General features: G+C 45.6%; 1 protein-coding gene across 2 annotated transcripts in view; it reads left to right on the top strand.

Annotated features, from left to right (window-relative positions):
• Positions 1-21,412: 21,412 nt before the first annotated feature.
• LOC118398971 (growth factor receptor-bound protein 10-like) overlaps positions 21,413-27,911 on the top strand; it is a 61,002-nt gene continuing 54,503 nt past the window's right edge. Inside the window, exons 1-2 of one of the 2 annotated variants that reach the window (XM_052472269.1) lie at positions 21,413-21,709; positions 25,257-25,371. In XM_052472269.1, the coding sequence (XP_052328229.1) occupies positions 25,321-25,371 (51 nt within the window). In that variant the 5' untranslated portion in view covers positions 21,413-21,709; positions 25,257-25,320. The remainder of the gene's footprint in view (positions 21,710-25,256; positions 25,372-27,911) is intronic. The other variant, XM_052472271.1, reaches the window with a different exon arrangement.

Here is a 27,911-nt window from a genome sequence, read left to right on the forward strand (position 1 = left end):
ATTCAATACATCAACAGACTCTAACATACAGTGCACACACCCGTTCCATCCCATTCAAGCACGCATGCACGTACACACACATGCGCACACACATGCACACACTGAAGCACAAGATGGCGCAGACAGAGTGACTTTTATTGTGTTTATCTTTACTTTTTCTGTACAAAAAGGTCACACTATTATCATATATTATGACCGCCAAGCACTTCTGGACATCAGATCCACAGTTACTAACCTCGATTTCAACATCAAATACAACTTCAACTCCAACTCAGCTGTTCCACTGTTCATATGGGCCCTATTCCTTCGTTCCATGGGATACCAAAACGCCGCAGGCGTGTGAGACGAGGTGGAGTTCTGGTGAAATTGAGGCAAAGAGAAAACCGAGAAGGTGCTCCCCTCCGTTCCGTTGGCAAATGTCCAGTCACTCAAGAATAAGATGGATGAGCTTCATCCATAGAAAGTATCCTATCATAGAAAGTTGAAAAGCTGTAATATTTTGTCTTACTGAAACGTGTCTGGATTATGACGCTCTATGCATGTAGTACTCAGTGGTTTCTAAGTGGTTTCTCCATGCAGCAGCAGGATCAGACGACGGCTTTGGGTAAGTTCAGTTTTTTGATAAAAAGCAACTTGTGTGAAATAAATCTCAAGCATTTGCTCACCTGATACAGAATACCTCATGGTAAGCTGCAGACCCTTTAATCTACCAAGAGAGTTAATACCATCTTACCTCACTTCTAGCAACACATCTCCTGCCCCACTAGGGGCCCTAAAACTCTTGACCACTATTATTCTACACACAGAAACACATACAAAGCCCTCCCTCATTCTCAAATCTATTATTCTACACACAGAAACGCATACAAAGCCTCCCCTCATTCTCAAATCTATTATTCTACACACAGAAACGCATACAAAGCCCCCCCCTCATTCTCAAATCTATTATTCTACACACAGAAACGCATACAAAGCTCCCCCTCATTCTCAAATCTATTATTCTACACACAGAAATGCATACAAAGCCCCCCCTCATTCTCAAATCTATTATTCTACACACAGAAACGCATACAAAGCCCTCCCTCATTCTCAAATCTTGTGCAGACCAGCTGGCAAGTGTCTTCACAGACATTTTCAATCTCTCCTTGTCCCAGTCTGTAATCCCAACATGTTTCAAGCTGACCACCATTGTCCCTGTTCCCAAGAGCTCCAAGGTAACCTGCCTTAATAATGACTATCGCCCTGTAGCACTCACATCTGTAATTATGAAGTGCTTTGCAAGGCTTGTCATGACACACATTAACACCATCATCCCAGACACGCCAGACCCCCTCCACTGCACCAACACCATCATCAAGTTTGCTGAAGACACGACAGTGGTAGGCCTGATCACCGACGGCAATGAGTCAGCCTACAGGGAGCAGGTCAGAGACTTAGCAGTGTGGTGCCAGGACAACAACCTCTCCCTTAATGCCAGGAAGACCAAGGAGCTGATCGTGGACTATAGAAAAAAGATGGGAGAGCAGTTCCTTGGCTTCCACATCACTAAGGACTTAACATGGTCCACACGCACCCACACAGTTGTGCAGAGGGCCCAGCAGCACCTCTTCCCTCTCAAGAGGCTGAAAACATTTTGTGTGGGCCATCGGATCCTCAACAAGTTCTACAGCTGCACCACCGAGAGCATCTTGACTGTCTGCATCACCGCTTGGTATGGCAAATGCACCTCCCTTGACCGCAAAGTGCTACAAAGGGTGGTGCGGACAGCCCAGTACCTCATGGGGCCGAGCTCCCAGCCATCCAAGAACTCAATAACAAGTGGTGCCAGAGGTGTCTGTGAACACTCTATCATATATACACAACATAATGAATCTGAATAGCACATTCACGCAAGCACACACACACACACAGACTGTGACAGACAGTACCTCCAGCACACTCCCTTACCTCATATGCCTCCTACCCCAGCCCCTGATAGGTTCCCCTGCTTTTTCTGTATCGTTCACAGGATGTTCTCACTTCACTGATTGGGCCACAAGCTTGTCTTCCCTGTTTCTATTGGCCTCTGGCCAGAGTCCCGGTCTATGGCTACGAGATAAGAAAATCAGGGTGGCCTTGTCAATTCTGGGGTTATCAGGACTACTGTTTATTCAACTCTAACTTCAGCTGCCACTCAAACCTTGCTAACTCTTTCTGTTTGTGTGTGTGTGTGTGTGTGTGTGTGTGTGTGTGTGTGTGTGTGTGTGTGTGTGTGTGTGTGTGTGTGTGTGTGTGTGTGTGTGTGTGTGTGTGTTGGTGTGTGTGTGTGTGTGTGTGTGTGTGTGTGTGTGTGTGTGTGTGTGTGTGTGTGTGTGTGTGTGTGTGTGTGTGTGTGTGTGTGTGTGTGTGTGTGCATGCATGTGTGCTTGCTTACATATATGTGTGTGTGTGTCACTCTACCCTGCCCTTGTTGTTACTATAGGAAACAAACCATCACACTGCAGTGTATCACAGGGTGGACCAGGCTATCAGGCGCTGGGCTCACTCTTGCATAGTACACTCCAATGAGAACAGTCATACTTCCCCCCTCTTTCTTTCTTTCTTTCTTTCTTTCTTGGCGTGCTCAGAACAGATGTGTCAGCGTCTGGACCACTGCTAACTGCTCAGCCCCCCTTTCCCCATTCCCCTTATACTATTCTCTCTCCCTCCCTCCTCTCCCTCATTCATTTTGTTCTAGTTGTTCTGAGAAAGGACATGTTTGATGTTTTAAACGGAATGTTCCACAGCTCCTCAGTGGGGTGTAGGGGTGAGTTTAAGAGGTTGCAGCGATGCTCTTGTCATGGACATTAGCGTGTTCATGGAAAGCTGAGCCTTTCAGTGGACAGTCTGATATGGAAAGGTACTGTACGTGCCATATGCTGGGAGGTGTGTTTGTGTGTGTGTCCTGATAGCACAGCACATAAGGCAGACAGAGAAAACTCGACACAGGTTATCAACTGATGGGATAGGAAAACAGCATATCCTCTGGAAGCTATACACTCTTAGAAAAAAGGGCTCCAAAATCGTTCTTTGGTTGTCCCCAAAGGAACCATTTGAAGAACCCTTTGGTTCCATGTAGAACTCTTTTGGGTTCAATGCAGAACCCTCTGTGGAGAGGTTCTATCTGGAACCTAAAAGGGTTCTTCAAAGGGTTCTCCTACGGGGACAGCCAAAGAACCGTTTTAGGATCTAGATAGAAAAAAAGGTGCTAAGTGTAGGGAGGGAGAGAAGGAGGGAGAGACAGAGGGAGGCAGGGAGGGAAGGAGTTTGAGGGAGGGTGAAAGAGGGAGGGGTTTGGGGGAGGGTGAAAGAAAGAAAGAAAGAAAGAAAGAAAGAAAGAAAGAAAGAAAGAAAGAAAGAAAGAGGGAAGGAGAAGGAAGTTATACTTCTAGTATCATGCTATCCATCCCTGCCACAGCAGACCCGGGATTCAAACCAATTTAAAACTAGACTAGACTTGCTCAGGGTAACAACCGGCCGTGACCGGGAGTCTCATAGGGTGATGCACAATTGGCCCATCATCGTCTGTGTTAGGGTTTGGCCGGGGGGGCTCATCGTGCTACAGCGTCTCCTTGTGGCAGGCCGGACACATGCAGGCTGACTTCGGCCGTCAGTTGTATGTATTTCCTCCAACAAATTGGTGCAGATGGCTTCCGGGTTAAGCGGGCGGGTATTAAGAAGCGTGGTTTAGGGGGTAATGTTTCAAACTCTTTTAACATACTTTATCATAACTCAAATCTAGGGGAAATATTGCTACATGTAATTGGGTTTTAAGTTTAAGTTTTAGAAAACAAATAATGGGTAGCGTCAAAACATGTGTAAAAAAAGTAATGTTGATCTCAGGGAACAGATATGATAGCAATTAAGTACTCTTTGCATGTGCTTATAGTCATGGATTGCATTTGCTCCATTCATTGTAAAAATGTTGTTAGTCTGGCTTGATGGTGCACATATTGACTTGTTACTCTGTTGACTAGGGCGGTTGCCTTTGAGATGCGTGTCGTGCAGAAAGTAGATAGACCGTTTGAAGCAGAATAGAATGCATTTCATTACATCTAGACTAACTTACTGTAAGCTACCTATACACTCAGTGTCGGCAGTTTGGTATTCATAATTTGTTCCACATGACGTGAATATGCTTGTTTTCAATCCTAACAAAGCTGTAAGATTCCATCGCCTTTCTCTTGGTGAAAACCCATCTGCATCCAGTGTGTTTCACACATTCCAATTAATTCCGTCTGTCCAGTCGAGGCTATATCTCATTCCTCCACTGATTATTGCTCAATGTATTTTAAGGACTTGCTGGAAACAGAGAGGACTTGCAGGTTCAGGAAAAGGAAATGGGGAAAAAAAGGAGAAAGCAATCCTTTATAATTCTGTTGAAAGGAGAATGATGTTCTTGTGTTTCTTAGTATTCTATTCCAGTAGTGGCGTATTCCTTGTGCCAGACGGGAGGCTGGTGTTCCAACTCAAACATCTACAGCACCTCTACACCAGACTCTGGGAGATGGAACACAGACCGGTTTAGCCTTTTAGAACATAATGAGTCAGATTACATGGTCTAGGTCCCAAATGGCACCCTATACCCTATGTAATGCACTGCTTTTGACCCTATGGGCCCTGCTTAAAAGAAGTGCACTAAGTAGGAAATAGAGTGCCATTTATGACACAACCACGGACAGGGGTAACCTCGTCCTCAGGCTAAATCCTACCACATAATACAGAAGGCTAGACAAAGGGGTATACAGCTGGTGGACGAGACTTTAGAGATAGGGGAAACCGGATCCATGATCAGCAATCCTACTCTAAGACAGTAGAAGGTGTGTGTGTGTGTGTGTGTGTGTGTGTGTGTGTGTGTGTGTGTGTGTGTGTGTGTGTGTGTGTGTGTGTGTGTGTGTGTGTGTGTGTGTGTGTGTGTGTGTGTGTGTGTGTGTGTGTGTGTGTGTGTGTGTGTGTGTGTGCGTGTGTGCGTGCGGGCGGGCGGGCGTGCGAGCATGATGTAGCAGCCAGACGTGATCTACTGTATGAGAGGAATGTTGTAGTGAATCAAAGCTTCTGTTCTGTTCTCAGTATTATAAGCTACACATCAACCTCTGACCTCATAACTAATTGACTGACTGACTGACTGACTGAAAAAGTGACACAGCACACACATGGGCACACACAGACATGCACGAGAATGCATGCACACACACGTACACACACTACAGACCTGTTAACAACCAGCCAAAAAAGGATGGATTTGGAGCATATGTGTAAAGTTCATTGCCGGTTAGAACAAAAAAAATGTAAAATCTGACTCCCAAATCTGTGTGTTCAGGGGTTTATTATGTTGATACAGTACCTCAGTACAACCAAATCCATGTTAAACCAATGACTGAATCTCCTCACACAAAAACAAGATTAGGCCATTTTCTCTTGCTAATTTAGGCCACAGAGATTACCAGGTGATTTATACAATGATGCATGGTTACATTCGCTTTTCAGAAAACAATAACCAGAAGTAGTAGATCACTACAGTTCTCAGAGGGTTAAGTCTCCACTTCAAAGGTTAAAGGTTCAATGCAGCCATTTTTATCTAAATATCAAATCATTTCAGAGTAAAAATAAAGTACCTTACTATGATTGTTTTCAATTAAAATGGTCAAAAAGAAACAAGAAAAACTTTGAAAAATGGAATTTGTCAAGCAAGGATTTTACTAGGACTAGGAGTGGTCTGGGAGAGGGGCCTAATTGAAGGAGCCTAATAGGAGGGATGTGTAACCTGAAAACTAGCTGTTGTCCAACATTTCCTCTTCTCCCACCCCTTCTAATGCGACTAGCCCTGATGCTCCTCCCTCTTTTTCCCCTGCCCCGCTACAAAGTTTCTTCCTGCAGGCAGTCACTGAGTCCGATGTGCTAAAGGAGCTCCGTAATCTTAACCCCCAAAAAACATCTGGGTCAGATGGTTTTGACCCTTTCTTCTTTAAAAAATATATATATATATATTTTAGCATTTTCCAATTAATAACAGTTAACATTCAAAACAAAAGTGAAAAGATATTATAATGTGAAACATTGTGAATATTATATATAGATTAAATCAATGAGATGTGGGGGGAGATTCTCCATATAGTCAATAAAAGGTTGACAAATTCTGTAAAATGTCTTTAACTTATTCCTCAAGCAGTAAGTGATTTTCTCCAAAGGGATACAACTATTAACTTCCGAAAGCCACATTGCAACTGGCAGGGAGGAATCCAATTTCCATTTCAAGGCAATACATTTCTTGGCAATCACTAGCAATATTTCTGTTAGCTTTATAGTATGGCTTTGCCTAAGATTGGTGTTAGTAAAGTTACCCAGTAGACAGACCTCCGGGTCTAAAGGGAATGCAACCCCGTGAATTGAGGATATGGTATCGCATACCCCCTGCCAGAAACCGTGTAGTTTTGAACACTGCCAAGTGGAATGGAGGAATGTTCCTTCATCTGAGCCACATCTAAAACATAGGGAGGAGATATCTGGGTTGAACCCGTGCAGTCTAGATGGGGTGATATAGAGCTGATGGAGGAAATTAAACTGGATCAGTCTGGATCTGGAGTTCAATGTGGATGTAACCCCATCCCTGTGTAACGGATGTGAAACGGCTAGCTTAGTTAGCGGTGCGCGCTAAATAGCGTTTCAATCGGTTACGTCACTTGCTCTGAGACCTTGAAGTAGTAGTTCCCCTTGCTCTGCAAGGGCCGTGGCTTTTGTGGAGCGATGGGTAACGATGCTTCGTGGGTGACTGTTGTTGATGTGTGCAGAAGGTCCCTGGTTCGCGCCCGGGTATGGGCGAGGGGACGGTTTAAAATTATACTGTTACACCTGCATAGGTCACTCCATAGATCCTCATCAAGATCAATACCCAGATCTCTCTCCCATCTAAGTCGGGTTTATCTAGCCCAGGCAGTGTTAGTCCTGACATAAGAACATTGTAAACACGGCAAATGGTCTTGAACAGTGGTTGGTCTGCGTGGCAGAGTTGTTCAATAGGTGACATCTTAGGTAGTTTCCATTGTCCCTTGAGAGTCACCCTAATAAAGTTTCGTAGTTGTAGGTACAGTGCCTTGCGAAAGTATTCGCCCCCCTTGAACTTTGCGACCTTTTGCCACATTTCAGGCTTCAAACATAAAGATATAAAACTGTATTTTTTTGTGAAGAATCAACAACAAGTGGGACACAATCATGAAGTGGAACGACATTTATTGGATATTTCAAACTTTTTTAACAAATCAAAAACTGAAAAATTGGGCGTGCAAAATTATTCAGCCCCTTTACTTTCAGTGCAGCAAACTCTCTCCAGAAGTTCAGTGGGGATCTCTGAATGATCCAATGTTGAACTAAATGACTAATGATGATAAATACAATCCACCTGTGTGTAATCAAGTCTCCGTATAAATGCACCTGCACTGTGATAGTCTCAGAGGGCCGTTAAAAGCTCAGAGAGCATCATGAAGAACAAGGAACACACCAGGCAGGTCCGAGATACTGTTGTGAAGAAGTTTAAAGCCGGATTTGGATACAAAAATATTTCCCAAGCTTTAAACATCCCAAGGAGCACTGTGCAAGGGATAATATTGAAATGGAAGGAGTATCAGACCACTGCAAATCTACCAAGACCTGGCCGTCCCTCTAAACTTTCAGCTCATACAAGGAGAAGACTGATCAGAGATGCAGCCAAGAGGCCCATGATCACTCTGGATGAACTGCAGAGATCTACAGCTGAGGTGGGAGACTCTGTCCATAGGACAACAATCAGTTGTATATTGCACAAATCTGGCCTTTATGGAAGAGTGGCAAGAAGAAAGCCATTTCTTAAAGATATCCATAAAAAGTGTCGTTTAAAGTTTGCCACAAGCCACCTGGGAGACACACCAAACATGTGGAAGAAGGTGCTCTGGTCAGATGAAACCAAAATTGAACTTTTTGGCAACAATGCAAAATGTTATGTTTGGCGTAAAAGCAACACAGCTCATCAACCTGAACACACCATCCCCACTGTCAAACATGGTGGTGGCAGCATCATGGTTTGGGCCTGCTTTTCTTCAGCAGGGACAGAGAAGATGGTTAAAATTGATGGGAAGATGGATGGAGCCAAATACAGGACCATTCTGGAAGAAAACCTGATGGAGTCTGCAAAAGACCTGAGACTGGGACGGAGATTTGTCTTCCAACAAGACAATGATCCAAAACATAAAGCAAAATCTACAATGGAATGGTTCAAAAATAAACATATCCAGGTGTTAGAATTGCCAAGTCAAAGTCCAGACCTGAATCCAATTGAGAATCTGTGGAAAGAACTGAAAACTGCTGTTCACAAATGCTCTCCATCCAACCTCACTGAGCTCGAGCTGTTTTGCAAGGAGGAATGGGAAAAAATTTCAGTCTCTCGATGTGCAAAACTGATAGAGACATACCCCAAGCGACTTACAGCTGTAATCGCAGCAAAAGGTGGCGCTACAAAGTATTAACTTAAGGGGGCTGAATAATTTTGCACGCCCAATTTTTCAGTTTTTGATTTGTTAAAAAAGTTTGAAATATCCAATAAATGTCGTTCCACTTCATGATTGTGTCCCACTTGTTGTAGATTCTTCACAAAAAAATACAGTTTTATATCTTTATGTTTGAAGCCTGAAATGTGGCAAAAGGTCGCAAAGTTCAAGGGGGCCGAATACTTTTGCAAGGCACTGTAGCTAAAGAAGTCCCTGTTAGGCAAGTGGTATTTCTGTTTCAGCTGATCAAAAGACATAAGAACTCCCTCCTCGTAACAATGTTCCAGAAGAGTGATCCCCTTATCAGATCATGGTCTAAAGTTACTAGTCTGGAAAAACATAGGGATCAATCTATTGTTCCATAAAGGGGTTTTAGGGGAAAGGAATCCCCCTCGTCCGAACAGCTCATGCAGTTTGCACCATGCCAGGACAGAATGTATGATTAAAGGGTTGTCTGTGATGGTTTTTATAGATTTTCTGTCCCATTTGTAAAACAAATCTGCCCCAGTGTCATCATTTACCTCAAGCTTTTCAATGTTCAACCATGAGGGAGAGGGACCATTGTCAAACCTCTGAGCCAGAAACCTAGACTGTGCAGCCCAGTAGTACATTCTAAAATTGGGGAGGTTTAAGCCCCCTTGACTGTAATCAAGGGTCAGTTTATCCAGGCCAACCCTAGGGGTTTTGCCGTGCCAGATAAACCGTCTGGTCAGCTTGTCGAGAGAGGAAAAAAATGCTGCGGGAACAGGGATAGGGAGAGATTGAAACAGATATAGAAACCTGGGCAGGACATTCATTTTAATTACATTGATTCTACCCAGTAGAGTGAGAGGTAAGTCCATCCATTTACAAAGGTCAACCTCCACCTTTTGCTACAAACTGGCCAGATTGAGTTTATAGAGGTTGTTCAGATTACCATCCACCATTATGCCCAAATACAGTGCCTTGCGAAAGTATTCGGCCCCCTTGAACTTTGCAACCTTTTGCCACATTTCAGGCTTCAAACAGAAAGATATAAAACTGTATTTTTTAGTGAAGAATCAACAACAAGTGGGACACAATCATGAAGTGGAACGACATTTATTGGATATTTCAAACTTTTTTTAACAAATCAAAAACTGAAAAATTGGGCGTGCAAAATTATTCCTACCCATTCCCTCTTCAATTTCTTGTGTTCACTGGCTGTAAGATGTGTTTCTTGTAAAAACACAATGTCAGCCTTTAATTTCTTAAGGTATGTATAGACTCTTTTCCTTTTAATCGGGCTGTTAAGACCTTTTACGTTGAATGTGACATATTTTAGTGGCTTAAGCATAGGTTGGGTTTCAAATATGTAACTGAATAGAAATATATCATATGCAGATAATTAGGAAGTGTTTCAACTTTGGTTTGAGAACAAAAGTGACCTGTGTGTCTCTTTAGGAAGTAAACAATAAACATAGAAAAAAGGAAGAAAAAAATAATAAAAATCCCACCCACCCCGATTGTCAGACTAGAACAACAGTCCCAACAATCAAACATGAATACACTTGTAGAGATACGTTGCTGCTCGCTTTCCATCTTGCTCTTACTAGCTAAACCTTGGCGTAAACTAAAACCTGCGAGCTCTCTAAATTGAAAACAAACGTTGTGAATAGATATTTATGGCTGAATATTTACTGCCCACGGTAAGGGCTGCTTGAGTCTCTTTACGAAAGAATAACATAAATGAGGGGGAAAGCAGTGGGCCTAAACCCACTTATTGCTTCGCCCAGTAGATATGGACTAAACCAAAATATACTCTCCTGTAAATGTAATAGAACTCACCCCGGGAAGATACGGTTAGTTGAAAATGTACAAATCAATTAAAGTGACCAGGAGATACCAGCAGTTCAATCCGGATAAGAGAAAACAAACTAACTGCATTTTATCCCCCAGAGAGACCGTCCTGGCTCAGACATTAGACGTTGCTCAGTTCTTTGAGAAAAGTGTGTACTTCTCCCGGTGTGTTGAAGAGATGGCTTCGGCCTTTGTACTGAACTTGCATCCGCGCAGGGTGGATGAGGTAGCCGGTGATGTTCTTCTCCTTCAGTGCTCATATCCGGGAAAAAGCTGACCCTCTTCCCATCGATGGCGATGTCCCCTTTGGCTCTTGCGAGTTGCAGTATCTTCTCTCTGTCTTGGAAACGGAGGAACCTGATCAGGACGGCTCGTGGGGGCTCATCTGGCCGGGGTTTCGGCGCTGATGTTCTGTGGGCGCGTTCGATTTCCAGCGGCTTGGTGAAGTTGATTATGCCTAGGACCTCCGGGATCCATTGAGTGAAGAAACGGACCGGGTCACGGCCCTCGCTGTCCTCTTTCAATTCCACCACACGGATATTACTACGTCTACTCTGGTTCTCCATCTGATCTACTTTGTTTTTGAGGTAGGCATTGTCCTTTTGCAGTTGTGTCAAGACCTGGTCATGTCTAGCGATGGTATCTTCAACTGTGCTAATGCGCAGCTCTGCCTCAGTTGTTCTCAAAAGGCGGATCCGCCAGTCAGCCAGACTCTTCCAGATCTGCCAGTCCGCCAGACTCTTCCAGATCTGCCAGTCAACCAGACTCTACCAGATCTGCCAGAACTGCCAGTCGGCCAGGATCCGCCAGTCAGCCAGGATCCGCCAGATCTGCCAGTCAGCCAGGATCTGCCAGTCAGCCAGGATCTGCTGAGACCACCAGCCAGCCAGGATCTGGTAGATCTATCTACCTGCCTGAGCTTCCTCTCACTCCTGAGCTTCCTCTCACTCTTGAGCTTCCTCTCACTCTTGAGCTTCCTCTCACTCCTGAGCTTCCTCTCACTCCCAAGCTTTCTCTCACTCTTGAGCTTCCTCTCACTCTTGAGCTTCCCCTCAGTCCCGAGCTGCCTCAGTCCCGAGCTGTCCTTCAGTCCCGATCTGCTCCTCAGTCAAGTGGGGTTCTGGGTGAGGACTACTAGGCCATGGTCGACGGCGAGGGTGGACTATCTAGGGACGCGAGGAGAGGGGACAAAGACATTGACTGAGTGGGGTCCACGTCCCGCGCCGGAGCCGCCACCATGGACAGACGCCCACCCGGACCCTCACTGTTGTTTTGAGGTGCGTTCGGGAGTCCGCACCTTAGGGGGGTTCTGTCACGCCCTGGTCAAAGTATTTTGTGTTTATCTTCATGTTTGGGTCAGGCCAGGGTGTGGCATGGGGATTTTGTATTGTGGTGTGTTTTTTCTTGGGGTTTTGGTATGTATTGGGATTGTAGCTAGTGGGGTGATCTAGCAAAGTCTATGGCTGTCTGGAGTGGTTCTCAATCAGAGGCAGGTGTTTATCGTTGTCTCTGATTGGGAACCATATTTAGGCAGCTATATTCTTTGGTTGTTTTTTTAAATTTTTTCATTTTTTATTTCACCTTTATTTAACCAGGTAGGCTAGTTGAGAACAAGTTCTCACTTGCAACTGCGACCTGGCCAAGATAAAGCATAGCAGTGTGAACAGACAACACAGAGTTACACATGGAGTAAACAATTAACAAGTCAATAACACAGTACAAAAAAAGGGGAGTCTATATACAATGTGTGCAAAAGGCATGAGGAGGTAGGGGAATAATTACAATATTGCAGATTAACACTGGAGTGATAAATGATCAGATGATCATGTACAGGTAGAGATATTGGTGTGCAAAAGAGCAGAAAAGTAAATAAATAAAAACTGTGGGGATGAGGTAGGTGAAAATGGGTGGGCTATTTACCAATAGATTATGTACAGCTTCAGCGATTGGTTAGCTGCTCAGATAGCTGATGTTTGAAGTTGGTGAGGAAGATAAAAGTCTCCAATTTCAGCGATTTTTGCAATTCGTTCCAGTCACAGGCAGCAGAGTACTGGAACGAAAGGCGGTCAAATGAGGTGTTGGCTTTAGGGATGATCAGTGAGATACACCTGCTGGAGCGCGTGCTACGGATGGGTGTTGCCATCGTGACCAGTGAGCTGAGATAAGGCGGAGCTTTACCTAGCATGGCCTTGTAGATTACCTGGAGCCAGTGGGTCTGGCGACGAATATGTAGCGAGGGCCAGCCGACTAGAGCATACAAGTCGCAGTGGTGGGTGGTATAAGGTGCTTTAGTGACAAAACGGATGGAACTGTGATAAACTGCATCCAGTTTGCTGAGTAGAGTGTTGGAAGCGATTTTGTAGATGACATCGCCGAAGTCGAGGATCGGTAGGATAGTCAGTTTTACTAGGGTAAGCTTGGCAGCGTGAGTGAAGGAGGCTTTGTTGCGGAATAGAAAGCCGACTCTTGATTTGATTTTCGAATGGAGATGTTTGATATGGGTCTGGAAGGAGAGTTTGCAGTCTAGCCAGACACCTAGGTACTTATAGGTGTCCACATATTCAAGGTCGGAACCATCCAGTGTGGTGATGCTAGTCGGGCATGCGGGTGCAGGCAGCGATCGGTTGAAAAGCATGCATTTGGTTTTACTAGCGTTTAAGAGCAGTTGGAGGCCACGGAAGGAGTGTTGTATGGCATTGAAGCTCGTTTGGAGGTTAGATAGCACAGTGTCCAATGACGGGCCGAAAGTATATAGAATGGTGTCGTCTGCGTAGAGGTGGATCAGGGAATCGCCCGCAGCAAGACCAACATCATTGATATATACAGAGAAAAGAGTCGGCCCGAGAATTGAACCCTGTGGCACCCCCATAGAGACTGCCAGAGGACCGGACAGCATGCCCTCCGATTTGACACACTGAACTCTGTCTGCAAAGTAATTGGTGAACCAGGCAAGGCAGTCATCCGAAAAACCGAGGCTACTGAGTCTGCCGATAAGAATCTGGTGATTGACAGAGTCAAAAGCCTTGGCAAGGTCGATGAAGACGGCTGCACAGTACTGTCTTTTATCGATGGCGGTTATGATGTCGTTTAGTACCTTGAGTGTGGCTGAGGTGCACCCGTGACCGGCTCGGAAACCAGATTGCATAGCGGAGAAGGTACGGTGGGATTCGAGATGGTCAGTGACCTGTTTGTTGACTTGGCTTTCGAAGACCTTAGATAGGCAGGGCAGAATGGATATAGGTCTGTAACAGTTTGGGTCCAGGGTGTCTCCCCCTTTGAAGAGGGGGATGACTGCAGCAACTTTCCAATCCTTGGGGATCTCAGACGATATGAAAGAGAGGTTGAACAGGCTGGTAATAGGGGTTGCGACAATGGCGGCGGATAGTTTCAGAAATAGAGGGTCCAGATTGTCAAGCCCAGCTGATTTATACGGGTCCAGGTTTTGCAGCTCTTTCAGAACATCTGTTATCTGGATTTGGGTAAAGGATAACCTGGAGAGGCTTGGGCGAGGAGCTGCGGGGGTGCAAAGCTGTTGGCCGAGGTAGGAGTGGCCAGGCGGAAGGCATGGCCAGCCGTTGAGAAATGCTTGTTGAAGTTTTCGATAATCATGGATTTATCGGTGGTGACCGTGTTCCCTAGCCTCAGTGCAGTGGGCAGCTGGGAGGAGGTGCTCTTGTTCTCCATGGACTTCACAGTGTCCCAGAACTTTTTGGAGTTGGAGCTACAGGATGCAAACTTCTGCCTGAAGAAGCTGCGTGTATTGGTTCCTGACTTCCCTGAACAGTTGCATATCGCGGGGACTGTTCGATGCTATTGCAGTCCGCCACAGGATGTTTTTGTGCTGGTCGAGGGCAGTCAGGTCTGGAGTGAACCAAGGGCTGTATCTGTTCTTAGTTCTGCATTTTTTGAACGGAGCATGCTTATCTAAAATGGTGAGGAAGTTACTCTTAAAGAATGACCAGGCATCCTCAACTGACGGGATGAGGTCAATGTCCTTCCAGGATACCCGGGCCAGGTCGATTAAAAAGGCCTGCTCACAGAAGTGTTTTAGGGAACGTTTGACAGTGATGAGGGGTGGTCGTTTGACTGCGGCACCGTAGCGGATACAGGCAATGAGGCAGTGGTCGCTGAGATCCTGGTTGAAGACAGCGGAGGTGTATTTGGAGGGCCAGTTGGTCAGGATGACGTCTATGAGGGTGCCCTTGCTTACAGAGTTAGGGTTGTACCTGGTGGGTTCCTTGATGATTTGTGTGAGATTGAGGGCATCTAGCTTAGATTGTAGGACTGCCGGGGTGTTAAGCATATCCCATGTGATTGTCCTTAGTGTCTTTGTTCCTGTCGCTGTATTTAGGCTGTTTCGGTTTTCGTTACGTTTATTGTTTTTTGTAGTGTTTGTGTTATTTCGTGTTTACGTTTGTTTGATTAAACATGGATCGCAATCTACATGCTGCGTTTTGGTCCGACTCTCCTTCACCACACCTAGAAAACCGTTACACCCTCAGGTGGTCCAAAAACCCCACCCAGCCAAACAACTTGACATTTCAGGCTGTCTTTTCAAACAAGTCTTAAACTAAAAGTGCATTATCATAATTTTCCCAATTTCACAGTATTGTGCCAACCTCATAGTGTGGAAATACAGTGGGGCAAAAAAGTATTTAGTCAGCCACTAATTGTGCAAGTTCTCCCACTTAAAAAGATGAGAGAAGCCTGTGATTTTCATCATAGGTATACTTCAACTATGACAGACAAAATGAGAAAAAAAATCCAGAAAATCACATTGTAGGATTTTTAATGAATTTATTTGCAAATTATGGTGGAAAATAAGTATTTGGTCACCTACAAACAAGCAATATTTCTGGCTCTCACAGACCTGTAACTTCTTCTTTAAGAGGCTCCTCTGTCCTCCACTCGTTACCTGTATTAATGGCACCTGTTTGAACTTGTTATCAGTATAAAAGACACCTGTCCACAACCTCAAACAGTCACACTCCAAACTCCACTATGGCCAAGACCAAAGAGCTGTCAAAGGACACCAGAAACAAAATTATAGACCTGCACCAGGCTGGGAAGACTGAATCTGCAATAGGTAAGCAGCTTGGTTTGAAGAAATCAACTGTGGGAGCAATTATTAGGAAATGTACATTTACATTTAAGTCATTTAGCAGACGCTCTTATCCAGAGCGACTTACAAATTGGTGCATTCACCTTATGACATCCAGTAGAATAGTCACTTTACAATAGTGCATCTAAATCTTAAAGGGGGGGGGGTGAGAAGGATTACTTATCCTATCCTAGGTATTCCTTAAAGAGGTGGGGTTTCAGGTGTCTCCGGAAGGTGGTGATTCCGCTGTCCTGGCGTCGTGATTGAGTTTGTTCCACCATTGGGGGGCCAGAGCAGCGAACAGTTTTGACTGGGCTGAGCGGGAACTGTACTTCCTCAGTGGTAGGGAGGCGAGCAGGCCAGAGGTGGATGAACGCAGTGCCCTTGTTTGGGTGTAGGGCCTGATCAGAGCCTGGAGGTACTGAGGTGCCGTTCCCCTCACAGCTCCGTAGGCAAGCACCATGGTCTTGTAGCAGATGCGAGCTTCAACTGGAAGCCAGTGGAGAGAGCGGAGGAGCGGGGTGACGTGAGAGAACTTGGGAAGGTTGAACACCAGACGGGCTGCGGCGTTCTGGATGAGTTGTAGGGGTTTAATGGCACAGGCAGGGAGCCCAGCCAACAGCGAGTTGCAGTAGTCCAGACGGGAGATGACAAGTGCCTGGATTAGGACCTGCGCCGCTTCCTGTGTGAGGCAGGGTCGTACTCTGCGGATGTTGTAGAGCATGAACCCACAGGAACGGGCCACCGCCTTGATGTTAGTTGAGAACGACAGGGTGTTGTCCAGGATCACGCCAAGGTTCTTAGCGCTCTGGGAGGAGGACACAATGGAGTTGTCAACCGTGATGGCGAGATCATGGAACGGGCAGTCCTTCCCCGGGAGGAAGAGCAGCTCCGTCTTGCCGAGGTTCAGCTTGAGGTGGTGATCCGTCATCCACACTGATATGTCTGCCAGACATGCAGAGATGCGATTCGCCACCTGGTCATCAGAAGGGGGAAAGGAGAAGATTAATTGTGTGTCGTCTGCATAGCAATGATAGGAGAGACCATGTGAGGTTATGACAGAGCCAAGTGACTTGGTGTATAGCGAGAATAGGAGAGGGCTTAGAACAGAGCCCTGGGGGACACTAGTGGTGAGAGCGCGTGGTGAGGAGACAGATTCTCGCCACGCCACCTGGTAGGAGCGACCCGTCAGGTAGGACGCAATCCAAGCGTGGGCCGCGCCGGAGATGCCCAACTCGGAGAGGGTGGAGAGGAGGATCTGATGGTTCACAGTATCGAAGGCAGCCGATAGGTCTAGAAGGATGAGAGCAGAGGAGAGAGAGTTAGCTTTAGCGGTGCGGAGCGCCTCCGTGATACAGAGAAGAGCAGTCTCAGTTGAATGACTAGTCTTGAAACCTGACTGATTTGGATCAAGAAGGTCATTCAGAGAGAGATAGCGGGAGAGCTGGCCAAGGACGGCACGTTCAAGAGTTTTGGAGAGAAAAGAAAGAAGGGATACTGGTCTGTAGTTGTTGACATCGGAGGGATTGAGTGTAGGTTTTTTCAGAAGGGGTGCAACTCTCGCTCTCTTGAGGACGGAAGGGACGTAGCCAGCGGTCAGGGATGAGTTGATGAGCGAGGTGAGGTAAGGGAGAAGGTCTCCGGAAATGGTCTGGAGAAGAGAGGAGGGGATAGGGTCAAGCGGGCAGGTTGTTGGGCGGCCGGCCATCACAAGACGCGAGATTTCATCTGGAGAGAGAGGGGAGAAAGAGGTCAGAGCACAGGGTAGGGCAGTGTGAGCAGAACCAGCGGTGCCGTTTGACTTAGCAAACGAGGATCGGATGTCGTCGACCTTCTTTTCAAAATGGTTGACGAAGTCATCTGCAGAGAGGGAGGAGGGGGGAGGAGGATTCAGGAGTGAGGAGAAGGTGGCAAAGAGCTTCCTAGGGTTAGAGGCAGATGCTTGGAATTTAGAGTGGTAGAAAATGGCTTTAGCAGCAGAGACAGAGGAGGAAAATGTAGAGAGGAGGGAGTGAAAGGATGCCAGGTCCGCAGGGAGGCGAGTTTTCCTCCATTTCCGCTCAGCTGCCCGGAGCCCTGTTCTGTGAGCTCGCAATGAGTCGTCGAGCCACGGGGCGGGAGGGGAGGACCGCGCCTGCCTGGAGGATAGGGGACATAGAGAGTCAAAGGATGCAGAAAGGGAGGAGAGGAGGGTTGAGGAGGCAGAATCAGGAGATAGGTTGGAGAAGGTATGAGCAGAGGGAAGAGATGATAGGATGGAAGAGGAGAGAGTAGCGGGGTAGAGAGAGCGAAGGTTGGGACGGCGCGATGCCATCCGAGTAGGGGCAGTGTGGGAGGTGTTAGATGAGAGCGAGAGGGAAAAGGATACAAGGTAGTGGTCGGAGACTTGGAGGGGAGTTGCAATGAGGTTAGTGGAAGAACAGCATCTAGTAAAGATGAGGTCGAGCGTATTGCCTGCCTTGTGAGTAGGGGGGGAAGGTGAGAGGGTGAGGTCAAAAGAGGAGAGGAGTGGAAAGAAGGAGGCAGAGAGGAATGAGTCAAAGGTAGACGTGGGGAGGTTAAAGTCGCCCAGCACTGTGAGAGGTGAGCCGTCCTCAGGAAAGGAGCTTATCAAGGTATCAAGCTCATTGATGAACTCTCCGAGGGAACCTGGAGGGCGATAAATGATAAGGATGTTAAGCTTGAAAGGGCTGGTAACTGTGACAGCATGGAATTCAAAGGAGGCGATAGACAGATGGGTGAGGGGAGAAAGAGAGAATGACCACTTGGGAGAGATGAGGATCCCGGTGCCACCACCCCGCTGACCAGAAGCTCTCGGGGTGTGCGAAAACGTGGGCGGACGAAGAGAGAGCAGTAGGAGTAGCAGTGTTGTCTGTGGTGATCCATGTTTCCGTCAGTGCCAAGAAGTCGAGGGACTGGAGGGAGGCATAGGCTGAGATGAACTCTGCCTTGTTGGCCGCAGATCGGCAGTTCCAGAGGCTACCGGAGACCTGGAACTCCACGTGGGTCGTGCGCGCTGGGACCACCAGATTAGGGTGGCCGCGGCCACGCGGTGTGGAGCATTTGTATGGTCTGTGCAGAGAGGAGAGAACAGGGATAGACAGACACATAGTTGACAGGCTACAGAAGAGGCTACGCTAATGCAAAGGAGATTGGAATGACAAGTGGACTAGACTACACGTCTCAAATGTTCAGAAAGTTAAGCTTACGTAGCAAGAATCTTATTGACTAAAATGATTAAAATGATACAGTACTGCTGAAGTAGGCTAGCTGGCAGTAGCTGCGTTGTTGACACTACACTAATCAAGTCGTTCCGTTGAGTGTAATAGTTTCTGCAGTGCTGCTATTCGGGGGCTAGCTGGCTAGCTAGCAGTGTTGTTTACGTTACGTTGCGTTAAAAGAACGACAATAGCTGGCTAGCTAACCTAGAAAATCGCTCTAGACTACACAATTATCTTTGATACAAAGACGGCTATGTAGCTAGCTATGTAGCTAGCTACGATCAAACAAATCAAACCGTTGTACTGTAATGAAATGAAATGAAAATGTGATACTACCTGTGAATGCGACCGGGTTGTTGAGTTCTATTCAGTAGACGTTGGCTAGCTGTTAGCTGTTGGCTAGCTAGCAGAGTCTCCTACGTTAAGGACGACAAATAGCTGGCTAGCTAACCTCGGTAAATTAAGATAATCACTCCAAGACTACACACTCTAAACTACACAATTATCTTGGATACAAAGACAGCTATGTAGCTAGCTAACACTAAACTAATCAAGTCGTTCAGTTGAATGTAATAGTGTAATAGCACTACAGTGCTGCTAATCTGTGGGCGTTTGCTAGCGTTTGCTAGCTGGCTAGCTGCTGGGCGAATAGCAGTGAAGGCTACGTTAGGGCGACGAAATACGATAATTATGCAATTATCTCTGATACAAGGACGGCTATGTAGCTAGCTAAGAAGAAATTGCTAAGATTAGACAAATCAACCGTTGTACTATAATGAAATGTAATGAAATGTAATGAAAAAGTTATACTACCTGCGGAGCGAAGTGCGATGCGACCGCTCGCTCCAACCCGGAAGTAGTTGGAATGGAAGACATACAAGACCACTGATAATCTCCCTCGATCTGGGGCTCCACGCAAGATCTCACCCCGTGGGGTCAAAATGATCACAAGAACGGTGAGCAAAAATCCCAGAACCACACGGGGGGACCTAGTGAATGATCTGCAGAGAGCTGGGACCAAAGTAACAAAGCCTACCATCAGTAACACACTACGCCGCCAGGGACTCAAATCCTGCAATGCCAGACGTGTCCCCCTGCTTAAGCCAGTACATGTCCAGGCCCGTCTGAAGTTTGGTAGAGAGCATTTGGATGATCCAGATGAAGATTGGGAGAATGTCATATGGTCAGATGAAACCAAAATAGAACTTTTTGGTAAAAACTCAACTTGTCGTGTTTGGAGGACAAAGAATGCGGAGTTGCATCCAAAGAACACCATACCTACTGTGAAGCATGGGGGTGGAAACATCAGGCTTTGGGGCTGTTTTTCTGCAAAGGGACCAAGATGACTGATCCGTGTAAAGGAAAGAATGAATGGGGCCATGTATTTTGAGTGAAAACCTCCTGCCATCAGCAAGGGCATTGAAGATGAAACGTGGCTGGGTCTTTCAGCATGACAATGATCCCAAACACACCGCCCGGGCAACGAAGGAGTGGCTTCGTAAGAAGCATTTCAAGGTCCTGGAGTGGTCTAGCCAGTCTCCAGATCTCAACCCCATAGAAAATCTTTGGAGGGAGTTGAAAGTCTGTGTTGCCCAGCAACAGCCCCAAAACATCACTGCTCTAGAGGAGATCTGCATGGAGGAATGGGCCAAAATACCAGCAACAGTGTGTGAAAACCTTGTGAAGACTTACAGAAAACGTTTGACCTCTGTCATTGCCAACAAAGGGTAAATAACAAAGTATTGAGATAAACTTTTGTTATTGACCAAATACTTATTTTCCACCATCATTTGCAAATAAATTCATTAAAAATCCTACAATGTGATTTTCTGGATTTTTTTTTCTAATTTTGTCTGTCATAGTTGAAGTGTACCTATGATGAACATTACAGGCCTCTCTCATCTTTTTAAGTGGGAGAACTTGCACAATTGGTGGCTGACTAAATACTTTTTTGCCCCACTGTATATATAAAACACAGAAAAATCACGTTTTAGACTGCTCTGCCCCTTTGAAGGCACAGTCTACAATATTGTTTCCTGCTTTTCAACAGTAATTTCAACTAATTAAAGATAAACCCATTGAAAGAGTTTAGCTTGGCCTCCCAAGTGGCGCAGCGGTCTAAGTCACTGCATCCCTCCAGACCCGGGTTCGATTCCAGGCTGTGTCACAACCTTCTATGACTGGGAGTCCCTTAGGGTGGTGCACAATTGGCCCAGTGTCGTCCGGGTTATGGGAGGGTTTGGCCGGGGGGCTATACTTGGCTCATTGCGCTATAGCAACTCATTGTGGCGGACTGGTTCCCCTGCAGGCTGACTTCGGTAGTCAGTTGAATGGTGTAGTGATGGTGCAGTGATGAGACAAGATCGCAATTGGATATGATGAAAAATGGGGTAAAAGAAATCTAGAAATGAGTATAACTTATAAATGCCTAATGAGCTTGTCTTAACATACTGTATCATATCTCAAATCGAAGGAAATTATTGCTACATGTAATTGGGTTTTTGGTCATTTAAGTTTTAGTTAACAAAGGATGGGTAGCTTCAAATCAAGTTTTAAAAAAGTAATGTTGATCTCAGGGAACAGACATGATAGCAATTAAGTGATCTGTGCATATGCTTATGGTATTGGATTCTATTTGCTCCATTCGTTGTAAAAAATGTTGTTAGTCTGGTTTGATGGTGCACATATTGAAGACGGTGGCTTTATTAACGAGAGGGATTCCCTGTATGGGGAGGAGTCAGCTGCGTATGGAGGCGTTTCAGGGAAGAGTTTTCCTTCTTGTGTGTGTTAAACTTGTGGCAGTCAGCTGTTGGATGTGCAGTGTTAAATGTGTGTGTGTGAGAGTGGATATTGTGTGTGACTGTGTACCCAGCTCAATAGGACAACGTGAGAGATAACTACAGGATATTTTCCCATTTGTTTGGTCCTTTTATCTAAAGGAATAGCCTACCGACACCGATTGTCACGCGCTCCCCTCTTGGCTCCCTGTGTTTCAGCTCCCTGCGTTTCTGTGTGCTAGTCCAGCAGGTCTCGAGGTGAGTCGTCCTTTCTTTACCTGATCTAATCCGTTATGTTTCTGTTTGGAGAAGTGCCGCAAAGACCATTTTCTTTGCAAACGTTATGTTGTTTATGCTTACTTTACATATGTCATGCACTCAAAGAGAGGGGAGGGGGGGGGTACATTGTAAACATGCCCCCTGACAGCCTGGCCTATAGGACCCACTCACACATACTGTTGAGCAGACTAGTCTACCGGTTTCGTAAAGCAAACGTCGCCGTCGCCTACAACAACAACACACTATGCATCTTTACCTAAGTCACAGACTAAATCATAATAATATGTTTTACATTTTATACAGTGTGTAGAGTGGACCTCAAATCATGGTTGTATCAGGCCAGAGTGTGAGATTCTGTTAGTTTATGACAGTAAGTAGTTACTTTTGTTTTGTCGACATGGATGACTGTCATAAAGACCATGACTTATTATACATAGACATTACATAATGTAATCTGCACCTTTTATGGTCTCAGCTATCTGACTGGCTAAGCTGCTCTGTCACTGAGTCATCTGTCAACCCTCCTCTCTCGTGCTCTCTCTCTCTACTAATCAGCTGTGCCTCCAGATATTGAATTGCAGGATCAGGTGTGTTAGTGCAGGGAATTTTGCAGAATCAGCAGAATTTACTTGGGATGGGGGCCTTCTCAATAAAACCACACACTGGAGAAGGCTTGTGGGAGGAGCTATATGAGGACAGGCTCATTGTAATGGTTGGAATGGAATAAATGGAACAGAGTCAAGTGTGGTTTCCATATGTTTGTTTGATACCGTTACATTTATTCCATCCATTACAATGAGCCCATGTTCCTATAGCTCCTCCCACCAGCCTCCACACACACACACACACACACACACACACACACACACACACACACACACACACAGGGCCCTGACATTATTAAGTTGCTCTTTGTTCCAGTCAGCTCTCTGGTCCTCTCTGTATGGTCAGTTAAATAGTTTCTCTCTCTCTTGCCCCCCTCTTCTGAAACACAAATGTCAGAAAATGTCAAGTGGGTTGTGTTTCAATACATCAACATGGTTATTAAGATGGACATGGCATGTCATTAAAACCCATTCCCTGTCCAACTAGATGCCAAATAACATGAAGCTAATTAGTCTATCTCTCACATGAAGCTAGTTAGTCTCTCTGTGTGTCTGAATGAATGAAGGGGTCAGTAAGATAAGACAGGAGAATGGGGTAGCTGTTAATAGCTGGCTTCTAGACATACAGGTAGAATTGTCAAATGTTTTTTTCTGCCAACAGTACTTAGCACCTCTGAACAGAGTGTCGGCAGTCAATCTCTTTTGTGTTCACAGAGCAACGATCTTGGACGTCTCCAGCCACACAGCCTTGTTAACATACTCCAAACCAGAAGGTGGCAGTAGCGTTGCTTGGCAACTCATGTCCATGCGTATTGCTTATGGTCTCGCTTCCAAGCTATCTGCGCTGATGTTGCTTTTTGTAGAAAGCCCTCGTTGATACGAGCCAGATGCCCACAGCTAAATAACTACTTAGCGAAGTGACAAATAAACAATTTGATTCACTTTCCATAATTACATACTGCCAGTGCTAGCCCTCAGTCAAATGTTTAGCTAGCTTGCTGATGCTAGTGTATTCACTAGCTAGCAGAACATAGCTAGCTAGGTACCTAGCTAGCTAGCTAAACACACTGCAATAACTTGGCATTTGTTTCATGGAAACTATCCATTGTGATTGAATTATAATGTCAGTACTAGCTACAGAGGTTTCCTAACTTGTAGGAAGTATTTAGTGTTGTGTGCATTGCGTCTGTGCAATTAGCTAGCTACCATCCCATATCCTACATTGCATATGAAGTGTGACTGGCTTATCTGCGGATATATGGATGCTGCCCCACGTGGGGGATATTGCTCTTTGATTGGCTCAAAGTCAAGTTGCTGGCCACTGACGAGCATTGCGATTCTACAAATAGAATCAGTAGGTTTGTCGCTACCGGGTGGGCATACAGCAGGTACTGTTTTTGTTCTAGCAAGATGAGGAACGACCTTCCACTGATAAGAACCGGTGAGATTCTGTGTTCCATGCTTTACAGTGAGTTAGCCCAGTCAGTGTTTCTCCTAGCGTTACAGTGCTGTTGCAGCCCACCGAAGATTGCCTACTAGCTCCACTCTGTTCAAGGTGAAAATGTTAACTTCCACTTAAATATAATTTTTGCGTGCTCTTTGCCATCAGCAGTTGAAACAATAACAAAGCGCTTTTCCCACCCCTGTTTCTGTAAAAAGCTGAGGGATGTTGCTGGAGAAGTGTAACCAGTCTAATTCATAGACGGAGCTAAGGACTGATTGATCATCCATGATATAAAAAGTATAGTTTTAGCCATGTTTAAAGTGCTATATAGTGTTAGTTTACATTTCTTTGTTTACAAACATTGGTAAAACACGCTTATATTTTGGGTTCTGATGGGGTCTGACAGTTGAACTAAGCTGAGGCATTTTTAAGTTATATTCTTCAAGAATCAATGGGCACATATCATTCATTTATAAGTCCAAAAATGGATGTAGCAACTGCAGATTGCCTCTTTTTAATTTTTTTTTAATGGAAGTTAGGAGTTGTCCCAGGGGAGAGAAACTGCCCTCTCTCATTGAACCACAAGTTCAAGGCCAACTGCCCTGTGGGCATTGTTAGCAGGAAACAGGATCCCCATTATAGTGAATGAAAAAATATCAATATTCGTGTAAAAAAAAAAAAATCTAAGACAATCATGGTACAAATAATTTTATTCTAATACAGCTAGCTAAGGGCATGTATGTCCTTGAACCAATTATTTTAAAATCACACACAGAAGATGTTTAGTTGCTAATGGCAACCTGCAGTACCCCAGTCAGCCTTCAACTTTAGTTACACAATGAGAGGGGGCAGCACTGAGCTATCCTGCAACATCACTTCCTGGAGTCCTTAAACTGCACGTCTCCATAAAATGCCATCTTCTCCAACGAATTTGTCTCCAATGTGCTATTGAGTCTTCACATAGGAATAAATGTGTCACGTGATCGATGGCTTTGTCCATTCATATACTGTATATACAGTCATTGATTTGTCCCCATGCAGGCAAGGTTAGGATAAGCTTCATCATGGTACGGTCAGAAATGTAGCAGTGAGTTATCTGGGACCAGTGTGCTTAGTCAATGCATGTAGACCAATTTAGACACTCTAAGACTAGCTCATATTGGATAAGAAAGAAGATTTGAGTACTAGACCTCGAAGCACTTTTACTGGAGATTCTCTTCTGAGCATGCTTTTTAGTTCAGGACTATAGGCTTACTTTTTGTCTGGGAAACTGCCCCTTAGTTTGTCACACTCCTCTCTTTTTTTTTTCTTTCTCTCTCTCTCTGCAAGTGTTAAGTAGTCATGTGATATGGGATAATCCCTTATTTAGTCTGAGGAGTTGTGTTTGAGAAGCATCAGAGCTGTGTGTGATTTTTGTTATTGTCTATCTCTACAGTTAGGGTTCCTTGTTTGATGGTCCGTTGGTCTCTCTGTGTAGGTATCTGGTCAGTGGAGTGAGAAGTAAATGTGATCTCCAGAACCGGAGCCTGCAGAAGGATAACATGGCCTTAGCCGGGTGTCCAGACTACTTCCTCCTCCAATCTAACTTCCAGGTAAAGGCTATACACACACACACACACACACACACACACACCTGTGTCTGTGACTATAACCATAGTGACAAGGCTGGGTCTCACATGTTTGCATGCCTGCTGTAACCATGACAATGCTCAGCTGTCACACAGACCCATTAAAAGTGGTTATAGAAGCAGTAGTATTTAGGGTTTCTTCAACTGGCATTTCTGAAAAATGTTGGGATAGTTACCCTAGTAGCATTACTATTATTCCACTGTACCAGGTAGCCTAGTGGTTAGAGGGAGGTAGCCTAGTGGTTAGAGGCAGGTAGCCTAGTGGTTAGAGGCAGGTAGCCTAGTGGTTAGAGGCAGGTAGCCTAGTGGTTAGAGCATTGTGCCAGTAACCAGCATGTAGCCTAGTGGTTAGAGCATTGTGCCAGTATGTAGCCTAGTGGTTAGAGCATTGTGCCAGTAACCAGCATGTAGCCTAGTGGTTAGAGCATTGTGCCAGTATGTAGCCTAGTGGTTAGAGCATTGTGCCAGTATGTAGCCTAGTGGTTAGAGCATTGTGCCAGTATGTAGCCTAGTGGTTAGAGCATTGTGCCAGTATGTAGCCTAGTGGTTAGAGCATTGTGCCAGTATGTAGCCTAGTGGTTAGAGCATTGTGCCAGTATGTAGCCTAGTGGTTAGAGCATTGTGCCAGTATGTAGCCTAGTGGTTAGAGCATTGGGCCAGTATGTAGCCTAGTGGTTAGAGCATTGGGCCAGTAACCAGCATGTAGCCTAGTGGTTAGAGGCAGGTAGCCTAGTGGTTAGAGCATTGTGCCAGTATGTAGCCTAGTGGTTAGAGCATTGGGCCAGTATGTAGCCTAGTGGTTAGAGCATTGGGCCAGTATGTAGCCTAGTGGTTAGAGCATTGGGCCAGTAACCAGCATGTAGCCTAGTGGTTAGAGCATTGTGCCAGTATGTAGCCTAGTGGTTAGAGCATTGTGCCAGTAACCAGCATGTAGCCTAGTGGTTAGAGCATTGTGCCAGTATGTAGCCTAGTGGTTAGAGCATTGTGCCAGTATGTAGCCTAGTGGTTAGAGCATTGTGCCAGTATGTAGCCTAGTGGTTAGAGCATTGTGCCAGTATGTAGCCTAGTGGTTAGAGCATTGTGCCAGTATGTAGCCTAGTGGTTAGAGCATTGTGCCAGTATGTAGCCTAGTGGTTAGAGCATTGTGCCAGTATGTAGCCTAGTGGTTAGAGCATTGTGCCAGTATGTAGCCTAGTGGTTAGAGCATTGGGCCAGTATGTAGCCTAGTGGTTAGAGCATTGGGCCAGTAACCAGCATGTAGCCTAGTGGTTAGAGGCAGGTAGCCTAGTGGTTAGAGCATTGTGCCAGTATGTAGCCTAGTGGTTAGAGCATTGTGCCAGTATGTAGCCTAGTGGTTAGAGCATTGGGCCAGTATGTAGCCTAGTGGTTAGAGCATTGGGCCAGTAACCAGCATGTAGCCTAGTGGTTAGAGCATTGTGCCAGTATGTAGCCTAGTGGTTAGAGCATTGTGCCAGTAACCAGCATGTAGCCTAGTGGTTAGAGCATTGTGCCAGTATGTAGCCTAGTGGTTAGAGCATTGTGCCAGTATGTAGCCTAGTGGTTAGAGCATTGTGCCAGTATGTAGCCTAGTGGTTAGAGCATTGGGCCAGTATGTAGCCTAGTGGTTAGAGCATTGTGCCAGTATGTAGCCTAGTGGTTAGAGCATTGGGCCAGCATGTAGCCTAGTGGTTAGAGGCAGGTAGCCTAGTGGTTAGAGCATTGGGCCAGTAACCAGCATGTAGCCTAGTGGTTAGAGCATTGTGCCAGTATGTAGCCTAGTGGTTAGAGCATTGTGCCAGTAACCAGCATGTAGCCTAGTGGTTAGAGCATTGTGCCAGTATGTAGCCTAGTGGTTAGAGCATTGGGCCAGTAACCAGCATGTAGCCTAGTGGTTAGAGCATTGTGCCAGTATGTAGCCTAGTGGTTAGAGCATTGTGCCAGTAACCAGCATGTAGCCTAGTGGTTAGAGCATTGTGCCAGTATGTAGCCTAGTGGTTAGAGCATTGGGCCAGTAACCAGCATGTAGCCTAGTGGTTAGAGCATTGTGCCAGTATGTAGCCTAGTGGTTAGAGCATTGTGCCAGTAACCAGCATGTAGCCTAGTGGTTAGAGCATTGTGCCAGTATGTAGCCTAGTGGTTAGAGCATTGTGCCAGTATGTAGCCTAGTGGTTAGAGCATTGTGCCAGTATGTAGCCTAGTGGTTAGAGCATTGGGCCAGTATGTAGCCTAGTGGTTAGAGCATTGTGCCAGTATGTAGCCTAGTGGTTAGAGCATTGGGCCAGCATGTAGCCTAGTGGTTAGAGGCAGGTAGCCTAGTGGTTAGAGCATTGTGCCAGTAACCAGCATGTAGCCTAGTGGTTAGAGCATTGTGCCAGTATGTAGCCTAGTGGTTAGAGCATTGTGCCAGTATGTAGCCTAGTGGTTAGAGCATTGTGCCAGTATGTAGCCTAGTGGTTAGAGCATTGTGCCAGTAACCAGCATGTAGCCTAGTGGTTAGAGCATTG

The sequence above is a fragment of the Oncorhynchus keta genome, chromosome 20 (assembly GCF_023373465.1).
Source record: "Oncorhynchus keta strain PuntledgeMale-10-30-2019 chromosome 20, Oket_V2, whole genome shotgun sequence".
Taxonomy (NCBI): domain Eukaryota; kingdom Metazoa; phylum Chordata; class Actinopteri; order Salmoniformes; family Salmonidae; genus Oncorhynchus; species Oncorhynchus keta.